Source organism: Aegilops tauschii, chromosome 5, assembly GCF_002575655.3.
Source record: "Aegilops tauschii subsp. strangulata cultivar AL8/78 chromosome 5, Aet v6.0, whole genome shotgun sequence".
Taxonomy (NCBI): Eukaryota; Viridiplantae; Streptophyta; class Magnoliopsida; order Poales; family Poaceae; genus Aegilops; species Aegilops tauschii.
Genome location: NC_053039.3, coordinates 423,661,881 through 423,682,923, shown reverse-complemented (window position 1 = coordinate 423,682,923; position 21,043 = coordinate 423,661,881). Strand labels below are relative to the sequence as shown.

Below are 21,043 nucleotides of genomic sequence, written 5' to 3'. Positions count from 1 at the left end.
TAGAGCATGTTTATAATCACCCATTTACGTCGTGACGTTTGATAGCACACAAAGTGTTCCTCCAGTATTCGGGAGTTGCATAATCTCATAGTCCGAGGAACATGTATAAGTCATGAAGAAAGCAGTAGCAATGAAACTGTAACGATCATAATGCTAAGCTAACGAATGGGTCTTGTCCATCACATCATTCTTCTAATGATGTGATCCCGTTCATCAAATGACAACACATGTCTATGGTTAGGAAACATAACCATCTTTCATAAACGAGCTAGTCAAGTAGAGGCATAGTAGGGACACTTATGTTTTGTCTATGTATTCACACATGTACTAAGTTTTAGGTTAATACAATTCTAGCATGAATAATAAACATTTATCATGAAATAAGGAAATAAATAATAACTTTATTATTGCCTCTAGGGCATATTTCCTTCATTGATGTGATTCCATCAACATATCCTGGTGTTCCTTAATTAAACACCCAAATACATCCGGAAATGGTGTACTGGTCAAACCAGGCAAAAAAGAGGTGCGCAAGCGCAGCAAAATATGACAAAGCTTACTACACGGGCACAAAACAAAGGGTAGAAACATCATAAAATTTGGACTCATCAAGTTGCTTTAAAGTCCCAGACCGTCTTGCGCTAGCTCCCTATAGGCATTAGATGTCTACGAGCGATTGATATGTCTCAACCGTGTCTATAATTTTTGATTGTTTCATGCTATTATTATATCAATTCTACATACTTTATATGCAATTTTTATCACTTTTGGGAACTAACCTATTAACCTAGAGCGCAGTGCCAATTTATGTTTTTTCCTATTTTTTGTTTCAGGGAAAAACTATACCAAACAAAGTCCAAACATGATAAAATTTTACGGTCATTTTTTCTGGACCAGAAGACACCTAGGAAGCTTCGGGGGGAGTCAGAAGACCTACGAGGGAGCCACAAGCTCACCTCACGCGCCCCCATGGGGGGCGCCACCTGAGCTTGTGGGTCCCTCGTAGCCCCTCCTAACCTAATTTCACATCTATAAATTCCTTAAAATCCAAAAAATACTAAATCGAGCCCCGAAACAATTCTTTTGCCGCCGCAAGCCTCTGTTCTTTCGCGATCTCATCTAGAGGCCTCCGCTGGTACTCTGCCAGAGGGGGAATCGACCATAGAGGGCTTCTACATCAACCTTGATGTCCCTCCAATGATATGTGAGTAGTTCCTACAGGACCTATGGGGACATAGTGATTAGCTAGATGGCTCTCTCTCCCCCCTCTCTCTCATTATGATCTTCAATACCATGTTCTCCTTGGAGTTCTATCTGATGTAATAATTTTGTGCGGTGTGTTTGTTCGGATCCGATGAATTGTGGGTTTATGATTAGATTATTCATTGAAAGTAACTGATTTATATATATTTTGAACTTTGTTATGTATGATTGTTATAGCTGTTAATGCTTTCCGATCTATGAGTTTTCTTTGGCCAAGTTGACAATTAGGTCTTTGGTGAAATTGGTGCATAGCAGTAGGTTCAATCTTGCGTTATCTTCACCTAGTGACAGAAAGGGTAGCGAGGCACATATTTGTATGGTTGCTACTAAGGGGAACACGACATGATTCAATCATATTGCTTGGTTTTATTCTATCTACATTATGTCATCTTGCTTAAGCGTTACTTTGTTTGTCATGAATTTAATACCATAGATGCAGGCAGGAGTTGGTCGATTGGTGGAGTAATAGTAGTAGATGCAGGAAGGATTCATTCTACTTGTCACAGACGTAATGCCTATATACATGATCATGCCATGCATGAATAACATCATAACTATGCACTTTTATATCAATTTCCCAACAGTATTGTTTACCCACCATATGACATGCTTATGAGAGAGATGCCTCTAGTAAAAACTATGGCCCCTGGGTCTACCTTAGCCATATTATAAAAACCAAAAATACCTTGCTGCAATTTATTTACTTTTATTTTACTTTGCAATTCATCTATCTACAACTATCAGAGTTAATACTTGCAATTGACGAGTACAAGGGGATTGATAACCCTCTTGCTCGTGTTGGGTGCAAGTACTTGCTCTTTTGTGTCTAGTTGTTGTTTGAGGTTTGTTTGCGTGAAGCTCCTACTATTTTGATAAACCTTAGTTCTCAACTGAGGGAAATACTTATCCGCTACTATTGCATCTCCCTTCCTCTTCGGGGAAAAACCCAACATAGCTCACAAGTAGCAGTGATCATCATACTCTATTGTTTGAATGTTCTTCTTTTGCGGATAGGTTATCTTCACCAAGGCTAACTTTGTATAAAGTAGTGGTATCACTACTAGGAAAAGGGCTATAGCTGATATGGACATTAATAGCGCACCATGTATGTGGTGCGCCACTGCTATATAGCAGTGGCACACCAGATATAGGTGCACCATTATTGACATATTACTAATGGCGCACCTGGTGTGTGGTGCGCCATTAGTAGTTTTGAAAAAAAATTAAAAAAAATTGTTAGCAGTGGCGCACCATGGGATAGTGCGCCATTACTAGTTAAAACTAGTAATGGCCCACTGTCCACCATGTGCGCCATTAGTAACCCTGGTGCTAAATGCACCCCCCTATGGACCGCCTTTTTAGTTTAAAAAAATAAAAGAAAATGATGGAAATGTCAAAAAAATAAAAGAAAATAAGTTTCCCATGTGATATGTGGTCTAGTTGTTGGGAAAATTTACAAATATGAATTTCGAATTTATTTGCAAAATCTCTCTGGAATTTAGTAAAATGGGCATAACTTTTGCATACGAACTCGGATTAAAAAGTTTTTTATATGAAAAATCATCTACTCAAAAAGTTACATACGAATTGAATCGGAAAAACCCCGTTCAACGTCTTCAAAATCCCCAAAAACCTAACAGAATGAAAGATACAGGGCTTTTAAGATCTAGAGGGGGGAAAATGAAAAAAAATTCAAACTTACTAGTGGCGCACCATTTGCTAGGTGCCCCACTAGTAACAGAAAAAAAAATTGGTTTCAAAAAAAATTGGATTTTTTTTTCAAATATGATACGTAATATGACCGGGAAGTTTGAAATATTTTTTCAAAATTTCATCACACTCATGAACATGAACAAAGTCCTAGACATCAACAAGGTTTAATAGGATTGATATGATAGATATATCAACAAGTGCCTGTGAAGTGAGCTGGTGCTGGGGTTGGATAGAACTGCGAAGTTAAGCGTGCTCGGGCTGGAGTACTGTGAGGATGGGTGACCTTCCGGGAAGTTTGACCTCCGGGAAGTTTGACCACAGAGTGCGATTTGACTTGAGATTAAGCATATTGACCTGAGATTAAGCCATAGTGACCCGAGATTAAGAAAAAACGAAAACAAAACTAAAAAAAATTGAAAAAAAAATTTCTGAAAAAATTTTGTTAGTAATGGCGCACCTCTATGTGGTGCACCATTACTAAGTCAGATACTAATGGCGCACCAGGTGCCTGGTGCGCCATTACTATTTTGTTACTAATGGCATGATAATAATGGCGCACCTGTCAAAAACAGGTGCGCCACTAATTAGCCTTTTTCTAGTAGTGTATGATGAGAACTATTGATGATGGTTCCTTCATAATTCATAGCTTTTATCAAACTATTTCGGATGAGTACTTGTGACAATAATTATGTTGTAGTGATGCTAACAATGAATGTTTTGTATCATTGTATAGGATGAAATGAGTTGTCGGCCATCATCTGTGAGTAGAGTGGTATGAAAAATACTATTTCATGTTGTAACTAATGTAGGAAACATAGTACAACATGTACAATGTATGGTTTTGACCATACCTACACATATTATACATTTTTCTCATCTGCCTCTTACATATGGCTATATTAATTTATTCGAGATGACCTTATGTTCAATGACCACATTACAAGCCCACATATACATGAACATATAATTAAGTAATAACTATACATGTCTACAAAGCATTGTTTTGTTGAACAATAATTTTGTCAATATTTGTGGACAATCTGGATGTGAAAACCATCAGGAAAACGTAGCCCTGGAGAAAGCACCATGGTACCCCCCTTAACAGCTTTCCACCTACATTATATATAAGTTAACATTTAGAATAAATTATCGATGTAAACTTTTACATATAAAGCACTAGTTCTTGCTAAATAGGTTGTGCCTACACTCATAAAGCTTGAACATAACTTTATGTAATGTAAATAGTTTCTGGAAAATGCACAAATATCATGGACATCATAGATAGTAAGACTTATTTAAATGAACAACCTAGGGAACAATACCTATACAATATTCTTCGAAAAGATAATGCAACCATAGCAAGTACAACAAGCCAAGTCGTGTTCAACATTGGGCTACACTAGAGGATTTGTTATCTCATCTTGTTTCAAATCTTGAAAATGTTCACCTCAGCGGGAATAAGATATATTTTTATGCAATCTATGTAATTCTGAACTTAAGCTCATTCTTTGAGTTTCTGAGCAATTCTTAGTCTTATTTGGTTTGAACAAAAAATCAATATTACTTTGGCAAGGAAGAGGAACATAGAGACATGTACAATCAACCTTTTGGGTGTGGGGATGGTACTTACACTTTATAGAAACTTAAAAATAAAATATAAAATCAATTTGGGAGAACACGGTACTTCTTTTTGTGATAGCAAAAGGGGCCCATAGGAAATTGGATTTTGACTGGTCCCTTTTTCTAGCAAGGAGATTACCACAAAATAGAGTACATTCTTTAAAAATGGGATATTATCTTATCTGCAGACAAAAGGACCAAGGGTGACTTACAATCCATGATGTGTAAAAAAGCAAATGTCTTTTATCAAATGTCTCTTTTTGTTATAGAACTAGGACAATAACTTATTATTTGCAAAAAAACATAGATAATTACTATTAGTCTAAAGTTCTATATCAATGTGGGGACTACCAATTTTGGGCTAGGATAGTAGCTACAAAAGACTACTTTTTGGTTATTGGAGAATACTTTTTCTCCCAATGGGACACTTCAAGTTACATAATGGCGTGCCACAATTTTTTAGTCGGGAGGATATTTTTGTAGGATGAGCTTTTGGTCATTCGGTACCCAACTTAATAAAATACATTGAGAATAAATTTTGCCCAACTCGTGGCTACAACCCCACCTAAAGGTGAGTTTTGTAGGACCTAATCGACCCTAATTGACTGCTTGTAGTTAATTAATTAACAAGATGTTTAATTATGGGTGTTCACTTAGCACAGAAAATTCTTTGGTTAGTTCTATGCATTCACATCTTATGAATTGACATGTTCGATGTCACACAAATAATCGTGCAAGCCCAATTAAAACCCCCAAAAAATACATAGGTACTTCAGCAAGGGGGCAACTATAATGAATGGTAAACTGTTAAAAATAATGGGCAGGGGAAGAAATCTTGTGTCATAAAGATGAAACCATCCATCGCCTCTTGTTTGACTATCATATGGCACACTTTGTTTGGGACCATACACACTACTTCCAATATATTCAGTCATATCATTCTTGTGCGTATGCTTTGGCACTTGTTAGAGGGCAAAGCATGTGCTACTTCACATATGCTGTGGGTGGTCGGGGATGGGGATGGGGGTAGCTACTCGCTGAGCACTTTGGTTATTTTCATAACAATGATAGAATCATAGTAAGAAATCATGCCTCGTCCTGAGAAGAATCTTCAGATGGATTAAACATAATGACTAGGAAATCAAATCTTGTGTGGTAAAGATGAAACCTATCAACACCTCTCATTTGACTACCATATGATACACTTTGTTCCGGGATCGTATACATACTACTTCCAATATACTTAGCCCTATCAGTGTTCTGTATATGCTTTGGCACTTGTTAGAGGGCAAATATGGGCCACTTCACATATTTTGGTGGGTGGTTGGGGATGAGTGTGGGGGTAGCAACCTTTTGGGCAATTTGGTTATTTATATTATAATAATAGAATCATTGTAAAACCATGCTTCATCCTAATAAGATCTTCAGATGGGCTAATCTTGTTTATCTTTAAGCACCATTATAGTAGTTGATGTTGGGCAAAAATGCTTGGGATTATTTTTTGGAAGTTCTTTGCTACTAATGCATGGCATTCATATCAAATATTACGCTATATAAGACACAATCAACTTTGACCCAGTGAGTCTTCATGCTTTTATAGCCTTTACTTTTGTGAGCAGTTGTGTTCTATTAGTAATTTGCTCCCCCCCCCCCCCCCCCCCCGCTGAAATAATGCACTCTTTGTTGGTTGGTCACGCTTACATGATGAAGAGGCTAGGAGTTGTTTGGATCGGCTATTGGAAAGCGCCTAATGGCTATGTGTTGTATGTTGTGGAAAAGTAGTTGTGGGCTGTCCGTTGTGAGATTATTGGAAGTCTTTCAGAAAATTGGTTGTGATTACATGATGGTGTAAGCCAAAATGACAAAACTAAAAGCACATAAATAGGTGTTTTGGCTTTGTAAGCTAAAAATCAAAATAAAAAATACAAACTTGTTTATAAGACAAAGGCCACCACACCGCTTCAGCCTAAACAAGCACTCCCAAATAATTCCATTAAGGAAAGAAATTTTTCTTGGAGATTTCTTGTATGTCGACGCTCTATGACACTTAATTTCTACCACAATGCAAGTGCATTCATGAAATTTCTTTTAAATGAATATTTTTATGGATTGTTTAGCCTAGTCACCTAACATTAGAAATATAATCATATATGTATTATTTTTAAGAAGCAAAAATTGGTTTTCCGGTCTATTTTAGTCTTATGGGGGCAAAACTTCAGATGCATTATGTTTTCCATGTTTTGTACCAACATGCTCTATAGTCTACAATATGTTGTAACACACATCAAAGATTGCATTTTAAGCAGTCACATAGTTTGTTGTACTGCTTGACTTAAGTTCTTAATTTATAAAAGTAAATATTTTGTTATGCTTATTGTCGATGTCAAAGCTAGTATTGTATGATTTATCTAAAGACGAATAAATTGTATTATGTATGTAAGAAGTTTCCAAAACTCACTAGTAGCTATGTGGAAAATAAAGATGTACCAAAATATATGTTGTATAGGACATAATTTATTCCATTTTGTAACTCCTACCTTCATGGCACCTTATTTGTGATCATAGTGCAGAACTTTGTAGGTACATACAACGCAAGTATTTCTCATTCAGAAAACAAACATTATTTTATTGTGATATGCATGAATATTTTTCAAAACTTTTTGATTGTAAATGTTAAAACCTATGACTTGTAAAATTCTTGAAAAGCAATATTGGTCATTGATCTCTTAATTGGGAGCTTATAGTGAAAACCTTTTCAAACAAGTTAAACGATTTTGTCTGAGATGAAGTTAATTATCACATATTGCAAGATTAAACAATGAGTACTTAACATAGAAGACAAAACAACATGTTGTTTCATAGTTGCACCTGTATTTAGTAACTAAGGAATGTAGGAAAATAGCCATTTGCATCTTAGCAAACTCAGCACCAACACACAATCGCAAACCTCCTCCGAAGGCCATGAAGTCTTTGGAGGCTCCACCAAGTGGCTCGGCGATTTCCTACATAAATAGAATGCTCAATACTATTTGTTATACTGAAACACAATAATTAATTATGCATAAATAATTATTCTTCACTAAATGAACTTTCATTGGTTATGATTGTACCAATGGTGAGATACTTTATCATCTTTATGCTTCTTTTGCTCTAGTTTTTTTCTTTATAAAGAAAATTTTAAGTTAACTTGAGTAGGGCTAGCATCATAACTTCTCTTTCCCCCACTCCCTTTCTCCTCCTTCACATCTCCCAAGGAAGGAAACACATTCATCTGAGTGGGTACATAAAGGTCTTACAAATGTACACAAGAAACTTTTATAAGTGGTAAATAATAAGTCCATATTAATATTTCCGTTAGTTCGCCATTCTCCTTTTCAACCTTCATGTCATTTTTCTTCTTCTAAAGCCATGTGTCCTATGTCTCTCCAAGACCACCGGCATGTCCATTCCCTAATTACCAATGCCGCCATTCCTGAACACGTCTTCTACAGACTGTAACATTAGTGAGTGTTGACATGGACATGTCCAACATGATCACCAAGAGCATATGCGTACCTAGATAACAATTCATGAGACAGTAAATTTGGGCAAAATTGTCTAGTACGAGTGCTAAGGCGGATGCGAGTACGTGAAAAAACAAAAGGTCAGCACCACCGCTAAGCTTAGCATCCAACACAAAACTAAGTTCTTTTTTCAATTGTGCTTAATTATCCTCCTTAGCATCAATTGGTGCTGGTAAGGAATGTGACTAAATATGCTGGTAAAAGAGAGAAACCTATTTCCCCCATAAAATTTTATCTAGTCTAGTGTCTAATGTATAGATGCTTTGATGCGGGTGCCCTAAATGCTCTTTCCCTCCAAAAGTCATCTATCCCTCCTCCACATTCTCCATTATGTCCATTCTCCCACCACACAATGCAGACCTTTTGTCACCATGGCCATGTCTGTTCCACTGTCGCAACATCCATGTGCATTTTCACTAGCATGTCCATCATGAGCACAAGGCATCACCTATGTATAAGGTCGTCCTTTGCCTCAAGTGTGGAACCACATTTTATAGAAATGACCACAATATATAAGGTCACTTTTGCCAGCTAGGACCCACGTATTTGGTTGAGAGAGAGAGAGAGAGAGTAATCATTTTTATTGCTTATGGGCAGCAAACAAGCCTAGGGTCACCCGTAATCTTAAGGTTAACTTTATTTTTCAACAAAGTTTAAGGTTAACCTTAAACTTTTCCCCACAGGCCTTAAGGCCAAGCTTTCAAACATTGTGGCTTCCCTAACCATAATAAGTCTAGGGCAGTCTGCAGCATTGGCGACACCACCTCCCATCTCGCTCTGTCGAACCACTCCAAACTACCCACATATATCTGCCTGGTCGATCTTAGAGGCCCATATAGATGATCCTACCTAGCTTTAAACTATTATTGCATATTTGACAAAATAAAAAGAGGAAGCTATTGTGGATGCACCACTATCTTTATATACCTAAGAAGTGGTGACATGCATGTGATACAAGAATGCACCACTATCTTGACATGAACTAGCGAGTATTTAGCATTTCTATTTCCACACCTTTAGTTATGTGTGGTTTAATTTAGAGGAAGGGCGAGAAATTTCACATAGAAGTTCACAAACCTTCCACCTCCAAGGGTTGAATACATTGGGGTCCTCGTAAATAGTAGGATTAAGGTGAACAATGGAAGGACAGACCATGACCTTTGATCCTTTTGGGATAGTGTAAGCTGCACGGACAAAACAATGGAAAGGTTATATTGTCAAATCAACAAAACAAGCCAACTTAGAACAGCTATAACTCCTCCAAGAAATGAACAGCCATAGATAACCAACTTGTGGTCGGATGGCTATGAGGGCAGTGGCACCCCTGCCCACCATGGATCAAACATCAGGTTTGATGCTTTGATGTCTCGTAAAGGCAAAGTATTCTTGTGGGAGGCAACATTTTCGTCGATAGGGAGACACCCGTAGTGACTTCGTAAATTTGAAGACTCGCCGGCTTTGTCTCTGGAAGGTGCTCATAGGAGTAGGGTGTGCGTGCGTTCGTTCATAGATGAGAGTGCATGTACGTGTGTGTGAGCGTTCTGCGCCTGTACTGTTTTCAGGAAAGAACGACTATAACTTAGGCACATTATAAAATCTAGTTAGAAAATCCTTACACCGATAATTATCATCGAAATCCAATTCGGTTGTGGCCCAGGCAGCACCTTGATGAGTTCTATGTACTACTAGAAAAACCTCTAGTCGGTCCAGGTACAACCACGCCACCTTTTATTTTAACAGAGGATCATACCCAACCCAATTAACCTAAAAGAAAGAAATAAAGCCCAGGTGCACACACAAGGCACAAGGGCTCTACATCCAAAAATAGGTCACAATATCCCAGTTAGCATACAGTCCACACACGGATTTAGGCTTTCCATAGGGTTTAACTACATGCAAACTTATTCATAAAAAAATATTCACAGGTAAACTGCAAAAATGCTGGATCTACATGCTCCAACTTACGGATTTCAGCTTATGGAGGTGATCCCCTGATCCCTAATTAGCCCTCCCTAAATTTTGATGTGGGATCACATAAACTCCAAGAAAATAATGCCAAGTCACCCCATAATGTCGTAAGAGAATTCCTTATTAGATTTTTGTTCATAAATGTAGCATAGCTCGACAAACTGTGTGTGCTCTTTTTTCCATGGATGTGCGATTCTGTTTTGTCCGAGCCGTCCTCTAAAAAAGTTCTCGGTGACTCTAATTTTTCTATTGGGATTGTGGTCTACATTTAGGGATGATATATGAGATCATTTCAACCGTGAAATAAGTTAGTGCACAAACTCTGTTCTATGTCTTCTTTACAATCACTTTATAAAGTTCATTTTAAATGTAACCATGCATTTATCATGATATAGTATTATATACACTTCCAAAAAAAGGTGAAAGTATATATCTTGCATGCAATGTGTTGCAATAATCTGAGTAGTGAATAATATCATAGCTATACTGAGCTGCAAGTATTGTATTTTGCACAAAACATTACTAGTGTACAATTGTTTTGTGAAAACAAAATCCGAATATCCTCAACCGGCCAAAGAGGATTGAGAACATAGGTTGCATATCATGATTTTCTTTATTTGGTTCATTGTTTTACTATTAAGAAGCACCCGAGCCTCTTTATGCAAAACAAAGACATACTTCAACTAGAATTTCGTGCATACAGAAGCTAGTGAGCTCAATTTTTTTATCTTTGGAAATAAACATGTATTCTTTCATGGACCATGAACTTTAGAGTTGCATCCATTTATATCATATTTCAAATATGGACTCATCAACGACGTCGAAGCTATCTAGTCCTCTACACTTGTGTCTGATTGTTCGGTAGCAGCCGACATGGTCTCATGTAACATTCGTTTGGAGGGGTCTTGACAGGTTGCCCATGGTGTAGTCGGAGTCGCTTGCTCGGGGAGAGGCGATGTTGATGACATGGTAGGCAACATCGATAGTGTTTTCTCCTCGGTGATGTGTGTGGGTCTTGCGGGTAGCCATATCAGACGGTGCCTTATCTTCTAGGCATGTTGTAACAGTTCTCACCTGAGTTTCTGTTATTTAATTGACCAACTCTCTTCTACCTTTTCAATCAATCAGGCCCTAAGGGACCGCGTTTAAAAAAATAAATCTCACGAAGTAGTTCCCTTGCGAAGATAGAAGTGAGGCGCCAAGGGAAGAAATAGAGTGGGGCCATCTATTATGGTTTGGGGCAGCATAACAGGGTGGGGAACCATCAGTATGTCACTCCGAATGTTTGGTTATCACAATATTTATATATGATGGAGCTTCATAAAAATATGGTTATATGCAATGAGTAATTGTAATTCTGATTTGAGGTTTGCTTCTAAATCAGGACTCTAAAATGGTTCAAATTTGTATTCCACTACCCAATCGGGAAATTAGATAAGTAGGTATATGTTTTTCTATAGAAAATGAAGGATTTATTACATCAGTTTGCATCATTTAAGGATACACACACCCAAATTATTATACTCTCTCCACTCCATAATGTAGTGCATAGAGAATTTTTGAAAAGTCAATTTTTTCACACTTTGACCAAATTTATAGAAAAAACTATTTACATCTACAGTACCAAATATATAAAATGTGAAACTATATCTTATGATGAATTTGATGATATATGTTTGGCATTCTATTTCTAGATGTAAATGTTTTTCTCCGTAAACTTGGTCAAAGATTGTTAGGTTTACCATTGCTGGTAGTTACCACCACTTGAGTTTTGTATATTGTATATAGTATCTATCAAATTGGAGAGTATGTACACCTAATATGTAGTATATAAGAATGTTTAGGTAGTATATATACACTTTTTAGGTAGTATGTATTGTATTTTAAGTATGTCTCTCTTTACGTACAAATATGTATGTATTTCATAAATATAGTAAAATCATGGGCCAACTTGGTGCAACTCACTTTGAATTATTTTATATATAGTACACTAACATATCTAGAATGATAAAGTAGTATATATAGTACCACATGAGATATGTGGGGTAACTACCCCTAGGCAGTACATTATGCAACAAAGGGACTATAAGAATGTAAAAATCAGCCAATACAGTAACAATGGTTATAGATTATACTTAAATAAATTACTGTTACCTTTTATGTGAACATCCTCTTTGGATTTCTTAAATAATAATGGAGCAATATTAGCCAGTCTTAATGACTCATGTATGACCTACAATCATAACAACAATTAAGCAAATGACAATTGACATCGATAAAATAGATAAATACAAGTAGTAGAAGAAACAACTTATGTCATTAAGACATTCATAGATCACAGATGTATGTGGTGGACCATTTCTATACGTAACAAAAATTGTGGGTTGTTGTGTACTTTAGATATAAGATCGACGGCCAAAAACCGCACGTTGATTATTTGGAAACTGACATTTACTTGTAGATATGAGGTATTACTAATCCCAAATATACATACTTTACCACTACTATTTACCTCTTTATAATTGCTTGCTCTCATCCATCGAGTAGTTTAGGGGAAGAAAATAAATATTAATTACAAGCACAATTATATTATAAATGTGATTTTCTCCCTATGTGCTAAAGTCTCTCGACATGATATATTGGAGCAAATTACATGACTCCCATACGACACGACATCAGTATCTAAGGGAAGACCGTATGCCAAGGACGACAAAGCAAGAAAGAAATTTATTTGAAATCTTATCTCCCATCGCTTGATTTCTTATGGATATGTAATATTTCTTTTACATAGGACGACTTACGCTTGTCCCCTATAATATTCCAATAGCTCTCTCTGATGCCGAATTGGAAAAGGCAGGTAACCACAATTAGCCACCATAATATGGTTGGAAGACTCTAACCACGGGATTAGGTAATAGATCATGGGTAGAGAGAGTATGTGATGAAGATACGGATAAGAAACAATTTTCATACTCCCTCCTTCCAGGCGCGATTGACCTTTTACGGTCTTTGATGCACGACTTTGACCACTAATATATATCAAACTATATGGATTGAACGTGTATAAATGGCATTTTTGTATTTATCTTGGAAAACAATTTTATTTCATATGTATGTATACTAACTTTATAGACATACAATACATGAAAATCACAGTCAATAATTGTGCAACGAAGACCAGAAAAGTCAAATTGCGCCTTATATTTTGGGAAGGAGGGAGTATTGCTTATGAGTGTTTATTAATTTATAGGGAGGACTTGTTTGACCCTAATTAATAACATAACTGATGGTACTGATATTCAATCATTATCTATATATTATTTATTATTCTCTAAACAAATTTCTATTCAATTATTTTCCATGTCCTATATACCTAAGAGAGTGATCCTCACTAACTTGTTTATCACAGCATGCAAGCTTGCCCATCACCATATAATTATGGATGAGATACGGCGCACCTCAACATGCAACCATGCATTAGAAAAGAGCAACCACTACATGCAACCATGCATGGAAATATATTTTTTATATAATATTCTACTTATATCGAATAAATATTTTACAACTATACATAATCAAATATAATAGTCCATATGTATTTTAAATTTTGATGCACATGTTATTAACACAAATATCTATATTCCACACAATCACATCTCATTGAAATATATTGCAACTTATTCTTGTATCAATGTGCTGGGTATTTCAATGTGCTGGGTTTTTTGATATTTAATCTGCACATTTATATTGCAAAGTTTGCAAGTGCCATGTATAAAATATAGGTAAAAAGCTAGCTGCGTGTATGTCATACATACCATACGGAACTAATTAATCTCAGAAACACTATACGTACACAAGATGTAAAGTTCATGGATTTGTATTCCTCCCATGTGATTTCAGCATCAGGACTTGCCCTTCTTTTCCGAATGTTCTCATGTTCGTCCTGCAAGCATCAGTTTTATCTCATAAGTTTTCAACTAAACAGATGGATGTCCGCCTAGATGTGTAAGTTATGCATCTCTTATTTACGGAAAAATCATCTACCAAAAGTTACTAGAAGTCCCATCGGGAACATCCTATAAAAGTTACTAGAAGAGAAGTAATATTGTAATAGTTTGTAATACAAAATACTTTTGCACCAAACCAGTTGGGCTCGCTTTTATATCTCGTCTTGGATTTAATAGATAAGGAAAAAAGAAAAGATGGCGAGGCCCACTCAAATGTTAGAAAGGCCGTGAACAAGCACGAGGATATGTCAACCTTTTTATATTTGACCAAGTTCATAGAAAAAAAATCAACATCAATCAACAATACAAATTGCTGGACATTTTTTCTTTAAGTTTGGTCAAACCAAAGCCAGAACATGCATGACTTAGATTCTGAGATGAAGGGGGTACGATTTTTGGCCGATATTGGGTTTTCCCTATATATATAAATCTAAAATATCGATGCACCAGTGTTATTGAAGTGCGCTTCTGTCTTTTCTTACCGTTAGTTCTTGCAAGGCCTTGGGATTGTCCGTCAGAAACTTGATTGCAGCAGTTATCCCGGACGACGTTGTCTCGAAGCCAGCGAAGAGCAGCAGGAAGATCAAATTCAGTGCAAAATTGTCGCTCATTGCAAGCTTGTCCTCCTTGATAGTGTCGATCAAGAGATCAATAAAATCAACTTTTTCCCGTCGAGAAGGCGCCTTTTTCCTTTCATCGAAAAGTTTACGCAGTATCTTCATGACTTCCTTTCGCCCCTGCGAAAGAACAGAGCTTTGAATTAGCAACTGTGCTAGCTGATTCTGAATCTCCAGACATGTTGCTAACAGTAGCTGGGAGCTTATTGCTAATTGTGGATTAGCCTTTAATAAGAATTCTAAAACCGTACATATATTCAGGTTTACCTGCATACACTGGTAGAAGGCCGTCCCAGGAATGTAAAGTGGAAACGCTAGGAGCCCCCGAATGAACGCATCGAACTGTTTCCACAGCTTCCCGTCTGAGCTTGAGGAGTCGTAGCTGATGAGTCTCTTGGCTGTCACGCTGAATATCATCTGGAACAGGGTAAAGTTGGGGAGAGTGAGATCTGCTGGTGCTGGGACGCAGACAAATAAATTTGCTTATTTACTTTGAAAACAGTATCGATCGACTGAGTGAGACATGCATACACTGGAGGTCGCCTCCTTGAGCTCGACGCTTGGCAGGTCAAGCCAGGAGAGCAGGCTCGCCTGAGCGGTCCTCTGCACGTCCTGGAGCAGGACCAGCCTGAGGTTCTCGGGGCCGAAGATCCGAAGGATGAGGTTCTTGGCGTGCTTGTGGAAGGACCCCATGGATGGGATGATGCTCTCGGCGCCGAAGATCCTCATCACCGACTCCGGCCACCAGTTCTCGAAGAGCCTCTCGTCTTGCTGGAACACCACGTTGTTCAGCTCCGCGTCGAGGGAGACGATGAGGTCTACACCGATCAAATTCGTCCTGAAAATCGGGCCGTACCTGAAATTTGAACCATTTGTTTCATATACTCACAGTATTTATTGCCCAGTAATCCGTTAAAACAGTTGCAAACGGAGCTATACGGTTCATGCTCTGTTTGCGTCACGATTTTGCGATCCTGTTGGGAAGATTACCTTTCAAGGCGTCGCTTGAAAAACGGGTGCAGCTGGAGAGATGGGCTCCCGGCGAAGAACTGGAGGGTCTCCCCGAGGACGGGGAGACCCCTGGACCCCGGCGGCAGCCTCCCTTTTCCCGTGATTGAGCTACTGCAGTACCATCTGAATAACAAAAGGATTAATAACGAAGCTAACACCGCAGCCGCTCCCTGGAGAACGGAGGCAGGCATGGCCGAAGCCCATCGGTCACTACCCTCCATTTGCTGCTCTGCTTGCAATATGCTATGATAGTCTTCCTCATGTCGTATATATAGACGCGATTGTAGCACAATTGCCGCTTTGTGCTGCACCTCTGAAGTTAGGTAACGAAGCAGGCATATTTGAAAATATCTTACACCTCTGAAAATTAAAATATTTTACATATAGTATCTTTTTTAGGGGGTTCGGTAAAGATTTTTTTTTGAGGGAGTCGGTAATGATAATTTTGTTAACACAGTACAGACGCAAGCGCTCATATACACGCGCATACACTCACCCCTATGAACGCACACACGCACAACCTATCCCTATGAGCACATCCAAAAGACTAAGCCGGCATATTATTTTGAAATTTACGAAATCACCGTAGGCACCTCGTCATTGACGGGAACGTCTTCTCCCACTGAATGCGCATCGCCAGAAATCCTGAAATAAATTCAGAAATAAATGCGAGCACCAGGACTTGAACCCTGGTGGGCTAGGGATACCACAGTCCCTCTAACCATCCAATCACAGGTTGGTTCGCATCGGTAATGATAATTAGCTAGCTTTAAAAAGCAAAGATAATTAGCTAAACAAAAATTGGAATGGTATAAGCCCTGTGCTTTTTTGCAATAAAAAAGAAGAGACTATCCATATTTTTTTCCTTGATTACCAGTTCAGTGCCAAACCATTACTCGGGGAAAAGTATTATACAGAGCCTTAGCACTTCTCATAATCCTTAAAATAGTTTATTCAAGTTGTATTGGTATCCCCCAACGTAGCAATGGAACTGTGGCTGGAGAAACTACAGGAAAAACATTTTTTTGCCTTGTTTTCGCCGTAAAACAAGTGTAAATTGTTGGCCACTCGGCTTATATCACCAAGTGTATCTTTTGCCTGGATTATCATTTGACTGCTGAACCATCGCTCCGGGAAATGTATTCTACAGGGCATTGGTACTTATTCTGACCCTTATAATAGTTTATTTCAGTCGTACTCTCATCCCTGGACGTAGCACTAGGGAACCTGTGGCTGGAGAGAATCTCCCGTGGTGGAGAAATGCAAAATGGTAAGCTCTATGGAGACACATGTCGTGTCATTTCATCATCGAAACGAGACCGACTTACGACCAACCCCGTTGGGGGCCTCCTTCCTTCTGTGAACCGGGGGGAGGAAAGATATATCGGAGAGTAAAAATGAGTGACTACTTGTCTGAAATAACTATCCTCATTAGTAAATTATTTCTTTAGGATGCATTAGTAAGCATGCACGTGCAACACACATCTAAAACATTGATGAAGTGAGTTCACATATTATAAATTTAAAATAATTTTTGCAAGAAAATATAAATGAAATGGATACAAAATAGCATGTCACCCAAATTGTATTTTGAAAAGTGAGGCACAACCAAGTGAAAAATCAAGTTTCTTGCCACGATCACCAAGGTTTTTGAACAAACTCTTTTTCGAGATGAATTTACACATGATCAACATGTCAGTTCTGAGCACATGCAAGCAAAAAATTTGAAGTTATGCAACACTTGCTTAATTTTACCAATGACTATTCAATACTTGATCATTTTCTCCTCTGTACAAGTATGGTATTTTCTCAAGTGGACATGGTAATCTGACTTGGAAGTATAGATGTAGCAATATTATATAAAATTGACTGATTAGGCATTTAGTGTAGTCTTTACTTCTAGTGTATACAATTAACACAAACCAAAAAACTTTCAGGGACATTAATGAATACAAAAGCGGTGCTAAGATGCTTTATAATTTACAATGAGTTAAATACCCCATAGCTGCCTTAACTTGTCCGCTGCGATCAGTTTAGTGCCCAAACTTACAAAATACATAAAAGTGGTGCTATAACTTGTCGCACAGTACATATACGGTGCCTCCGTCCGTATACAGTGGTAATATTTTCTTACATATTTTTTTTAAACAGGGAAAATAATATCAAAAAATTAAACATGAAATTGAAAAACAATTGTGCGGGCCCATAAAAGCGCCACATATAGTAAAATAAAAAATAGAAATGCTTGAAGAGGTAAAGAGCAACACGATATATATACATCTAGCTCATAATTGTTCACTTCGGAGAGGCTGAGAGCGTTGTCAGCTTGGGCGGGCTGTCTTGTCTGGTTGGAGTGTTTGTATCTCGACCAATGTTGTTTTTATTTGATTATTTGTGACAACATACATTAAGGTTATGTTAATGCACTAAATTATTTCCGAATGGCGCTAAAATTATTTTGTTTTTTTCAAAAAATTTGAATGTGCAACGGGGGTCCGGTGCATAGGCAGCAACAAATACCCCGGTGCGCCAGATACGCCCCCCTTGTTTGGTTTATCGGCTAACTCGCTACAGTGTTCTACCCTAAAAGAAAACCGAAAACCTCAAAAAAAAAAAAAGAGCTCCTGGGTACCGTTAAAAGAACAAAAAAATTGAACTCCTGGGTTTGAATTCCCACGAATCAACGTTTTCTTTATTATTCCGCCCAGTAGCCTTATTATAAATAGGAGTGCATCTCCATGTTGCACATACATCTATTCTTGGTGTTGTGCACTGGGCTTGAATCCTGCCAACACGCCCTTTTCTTTCTTTTTACTATTTCATCCAACGTGATGGCATGTGGGACCCAGACCTGACAGATGGGATCAATGCAGTTCAGCATATTTAAATAAAATGTGAGGGGCTTTTGCAAAATTTAATTAAAGTACATGGAGTTTTCTGTAAAACAACCAGCACGCTCCTCTCAGAGACGCTGACATGTGAGCCAACGCGACGTTGCCACGCCATGTGGGCAGTGCATATGCCGGATACGTACGGAGGCACCGTATTTACACGCTCGAACAAGTTACGGCACCGGTTTAATGTATTTTACAAGTTTAGGCACCAAAGTGACCGCACTAAACAAGTTAAGACACCCGTGGTGTATTTAACTCATTTACCATCATCCGCCTACATGAATCTTCTCCTAGCATGTTATCGGTTTGTGAGAACAATCAGACCCAAAGAACAATGCAACATCAATGGCTCAGTTTACATTTACAAAGGGCAAAGGTTTCGGTAATCAATATGAAAGAATTCCTTATTTAACATTGTTTTAAATTTCGTTTCTTTATTTAACATTAGAAAAATGTTTCTTCCCTATCTAACACCAACTTTAAATTTTGTTCCCAATATAACACTTTCGTCTATTTTTTGACCTATTGGTGTTAAATGGAACATGAAAAGACAAGTTCACCCCTGGTTTCGGCTGCAAAAATTCCTCGAGGCGGAGTGGTGGGGACGGTTGGAAATAACCACGACGTACGTGGTGCGTGTCCCTTTTGTACACGTTCAATCACCAAGTTTGTACATACGTGGTTTCGTGTCCTAGCTGCTGCTATATACACGTATACTTTGTAAGACCGTGGATTGAAGCAATAAAGTAAAATCAGCACGCACGATACGTACATGTGGCAATCAGCCGAAGTTTCCACTAATAGAAAACTGGGCTTTGGTCACAGGGCAATATTCACATTAGTCCCGGTTCAGTCACGAACCGGGACTAATGTGAGCATTGGTCCCGGTTCGTGCGGCCAGGGGCCTGCCGGGCCTCGTGGGGGCATTGGTCCCGGTTGGTGGGACAAACCGGGACCAATGGGCCACGCTCCTGGCCCACCACCCTTTAGTCCCGGTTCATACCACAAACCGGGACTAAAGGGCTGGTCCTAGTTGCGGCCAGTGTAGTCCCACCTCGCCAACCGAAGGGCGCTCACACCAGTTTATAAGCCCGTCCCTCTATGCCTTGTTGAGCTTTTCTTAAAGTGAAAATAGATGCCCTTATACAGGGAATTTCACCTAAATTCACAGTAAATTGAAATTTACTGTGAATTTAGGTTTAATTTTCTCTATAAGCGCATCTATGTTCATTTTTTTATATTTATAAAGTAAATAAAACTAAGTAAACCTTAATAAAATAAAATAAAATAAACTATAGTAACTACAATAAATAAACCTTAATAAATTAAGTAAAAATAGCAGCAGTAAAATAAATAAAAATAAAATAATTAAAGTAAAATACATAAGTAATTAGAAATAAAATAAATAAGTTTTTTGTTGTAAGTAGAAACAAAACAAAACAAATAAAGCAAAAGAGAAAAAAAAACACGAGCCATCAACTCCATAACCGCCATATCTGGGATAGAGAAGGGCGATCCCTTAGAGTGGGATTCACATACAGTTGCCCGTAACATCTACCATTCGAGCCTAGCAGGTGGAACTCGGATCTGTCAATAGTGTCAAAGCGGCAAATAGCAGGCGGAGGAGAAGCCACCGATGTCATGTGTAGATCCCTTCTAGGTCTTGCGGATCGTGCTATTACAGCAATTTGGTTGGTTGATCCCAAAAAAAAGGAATTTGGTTGGTTTTCTTGAAGCCCTAGCTTGTTGTGCCGTCCTATTCTCTCAATGCAATTTAGCAAATGCTACTACAGTACAGTAAAGGGCACAAAGAAAAAGCACGCAGTGAAGGAAAATACCTCCATATCAAAGCTGCTACTTATCTTGTTGGTTATCAGGATGTGGATATGTAGAATTTTCTCTAGCCACGGCAACCGACATGCATTCATCGAGGGGGTTCACTACAGAACAAAATAAATGCTGACGTTAGTTGTTGAGGGTACGTTTGACATCCCTGAGAGACTAGATAATGAAAAGATGAATCGTCAAACCTGGATGAACAAAGACGCTACCAAGTGGATGAATCTGATGGCCTGTCCTCCCTTGAAGATCATGCGTCCTCCCTTGAAGGCGCCACCAGGGCCATGGATGCCTCATACACCGCCGCCGACGTGTTGTAGTGATGAGGTATCGTGCAGGATCTGACACAGGATCACCTTCAGGCAAGATGAATAGGTCTTCAGGGGCACGACGGCAGCGGCGGCACCATCGCCGGGACTGGTGACGACGGCGGCGGCGAGCGAGTGGGAGGGTGGCGGCGGCTGCGTGCGAGTGGGAGGCCGGAGGATCACCACTCATTGTGCTCGACATATCACTACAAGAAACCTGTTAATCCATGACGGATTTCT

The 21,043-nt window shown here is 38.4% G+C and overlaps 1 protein-coding gene across 1 annotated transcript; it reads right to left on the bottom strand.

Annotated features, from left to right (window-relative positions):
* Positions 1-3,770: 3,770 nt before the first annotated feature.
* Positions 3,771-15,972, bottom strand: LOC109767705 (cytochrome P450 87A3). The gene is made up of 9 exons (XM_020326427.2): positions 15,742-15,972; positions 15,283-15,607; positions 15,019-15,168; positions 14,617-14,871; positions 13,981-14,070; positions 12,282-12,360; positions 9,237-9,343; positions 7,465-7,598; positions 3,771-4,089 (listed from the first exon to the last, which is right to left on the bottom strand). Exons 1-9 carry the CDS (start codon positions 15,951-15,953, stop codon positions 3,999-4,001), a joined length of 1,443 nt encoding a protein of 480 aa, XP_020182016.1. The 5' UTR covers positions 15,954-15,972; the 3' UTR covers positions 3,771-3,998.
* Positions 15,973-21,043: the final 5,071 nt, after the last annotated feature.

Bases quoted from the DNA above. Each gene is read 5' to 3' on its own strand.
- LOC109767705 (XM_020326427.2), bottom strand. From the start codon at position 15,953: ATGCCTGCCTCCGTTCTCCAGGGAGCGGCTGCGGTGTTAGCTTCGTTA. The intron at 12,361-13,980 runs GTACGTATAGTG...TTATGATTGTAG, and splicing joins CCATGAACTTTACATCTTGT to GTCATACATGAGTCATTAAG. The intron at 9,344-12,281 runs GTAACAGTAATT...TTGTCCGTGCAG, and splicing joins AGAGGATGTTCACATAAAAG to CTTACACTATCCCAAAAGGA.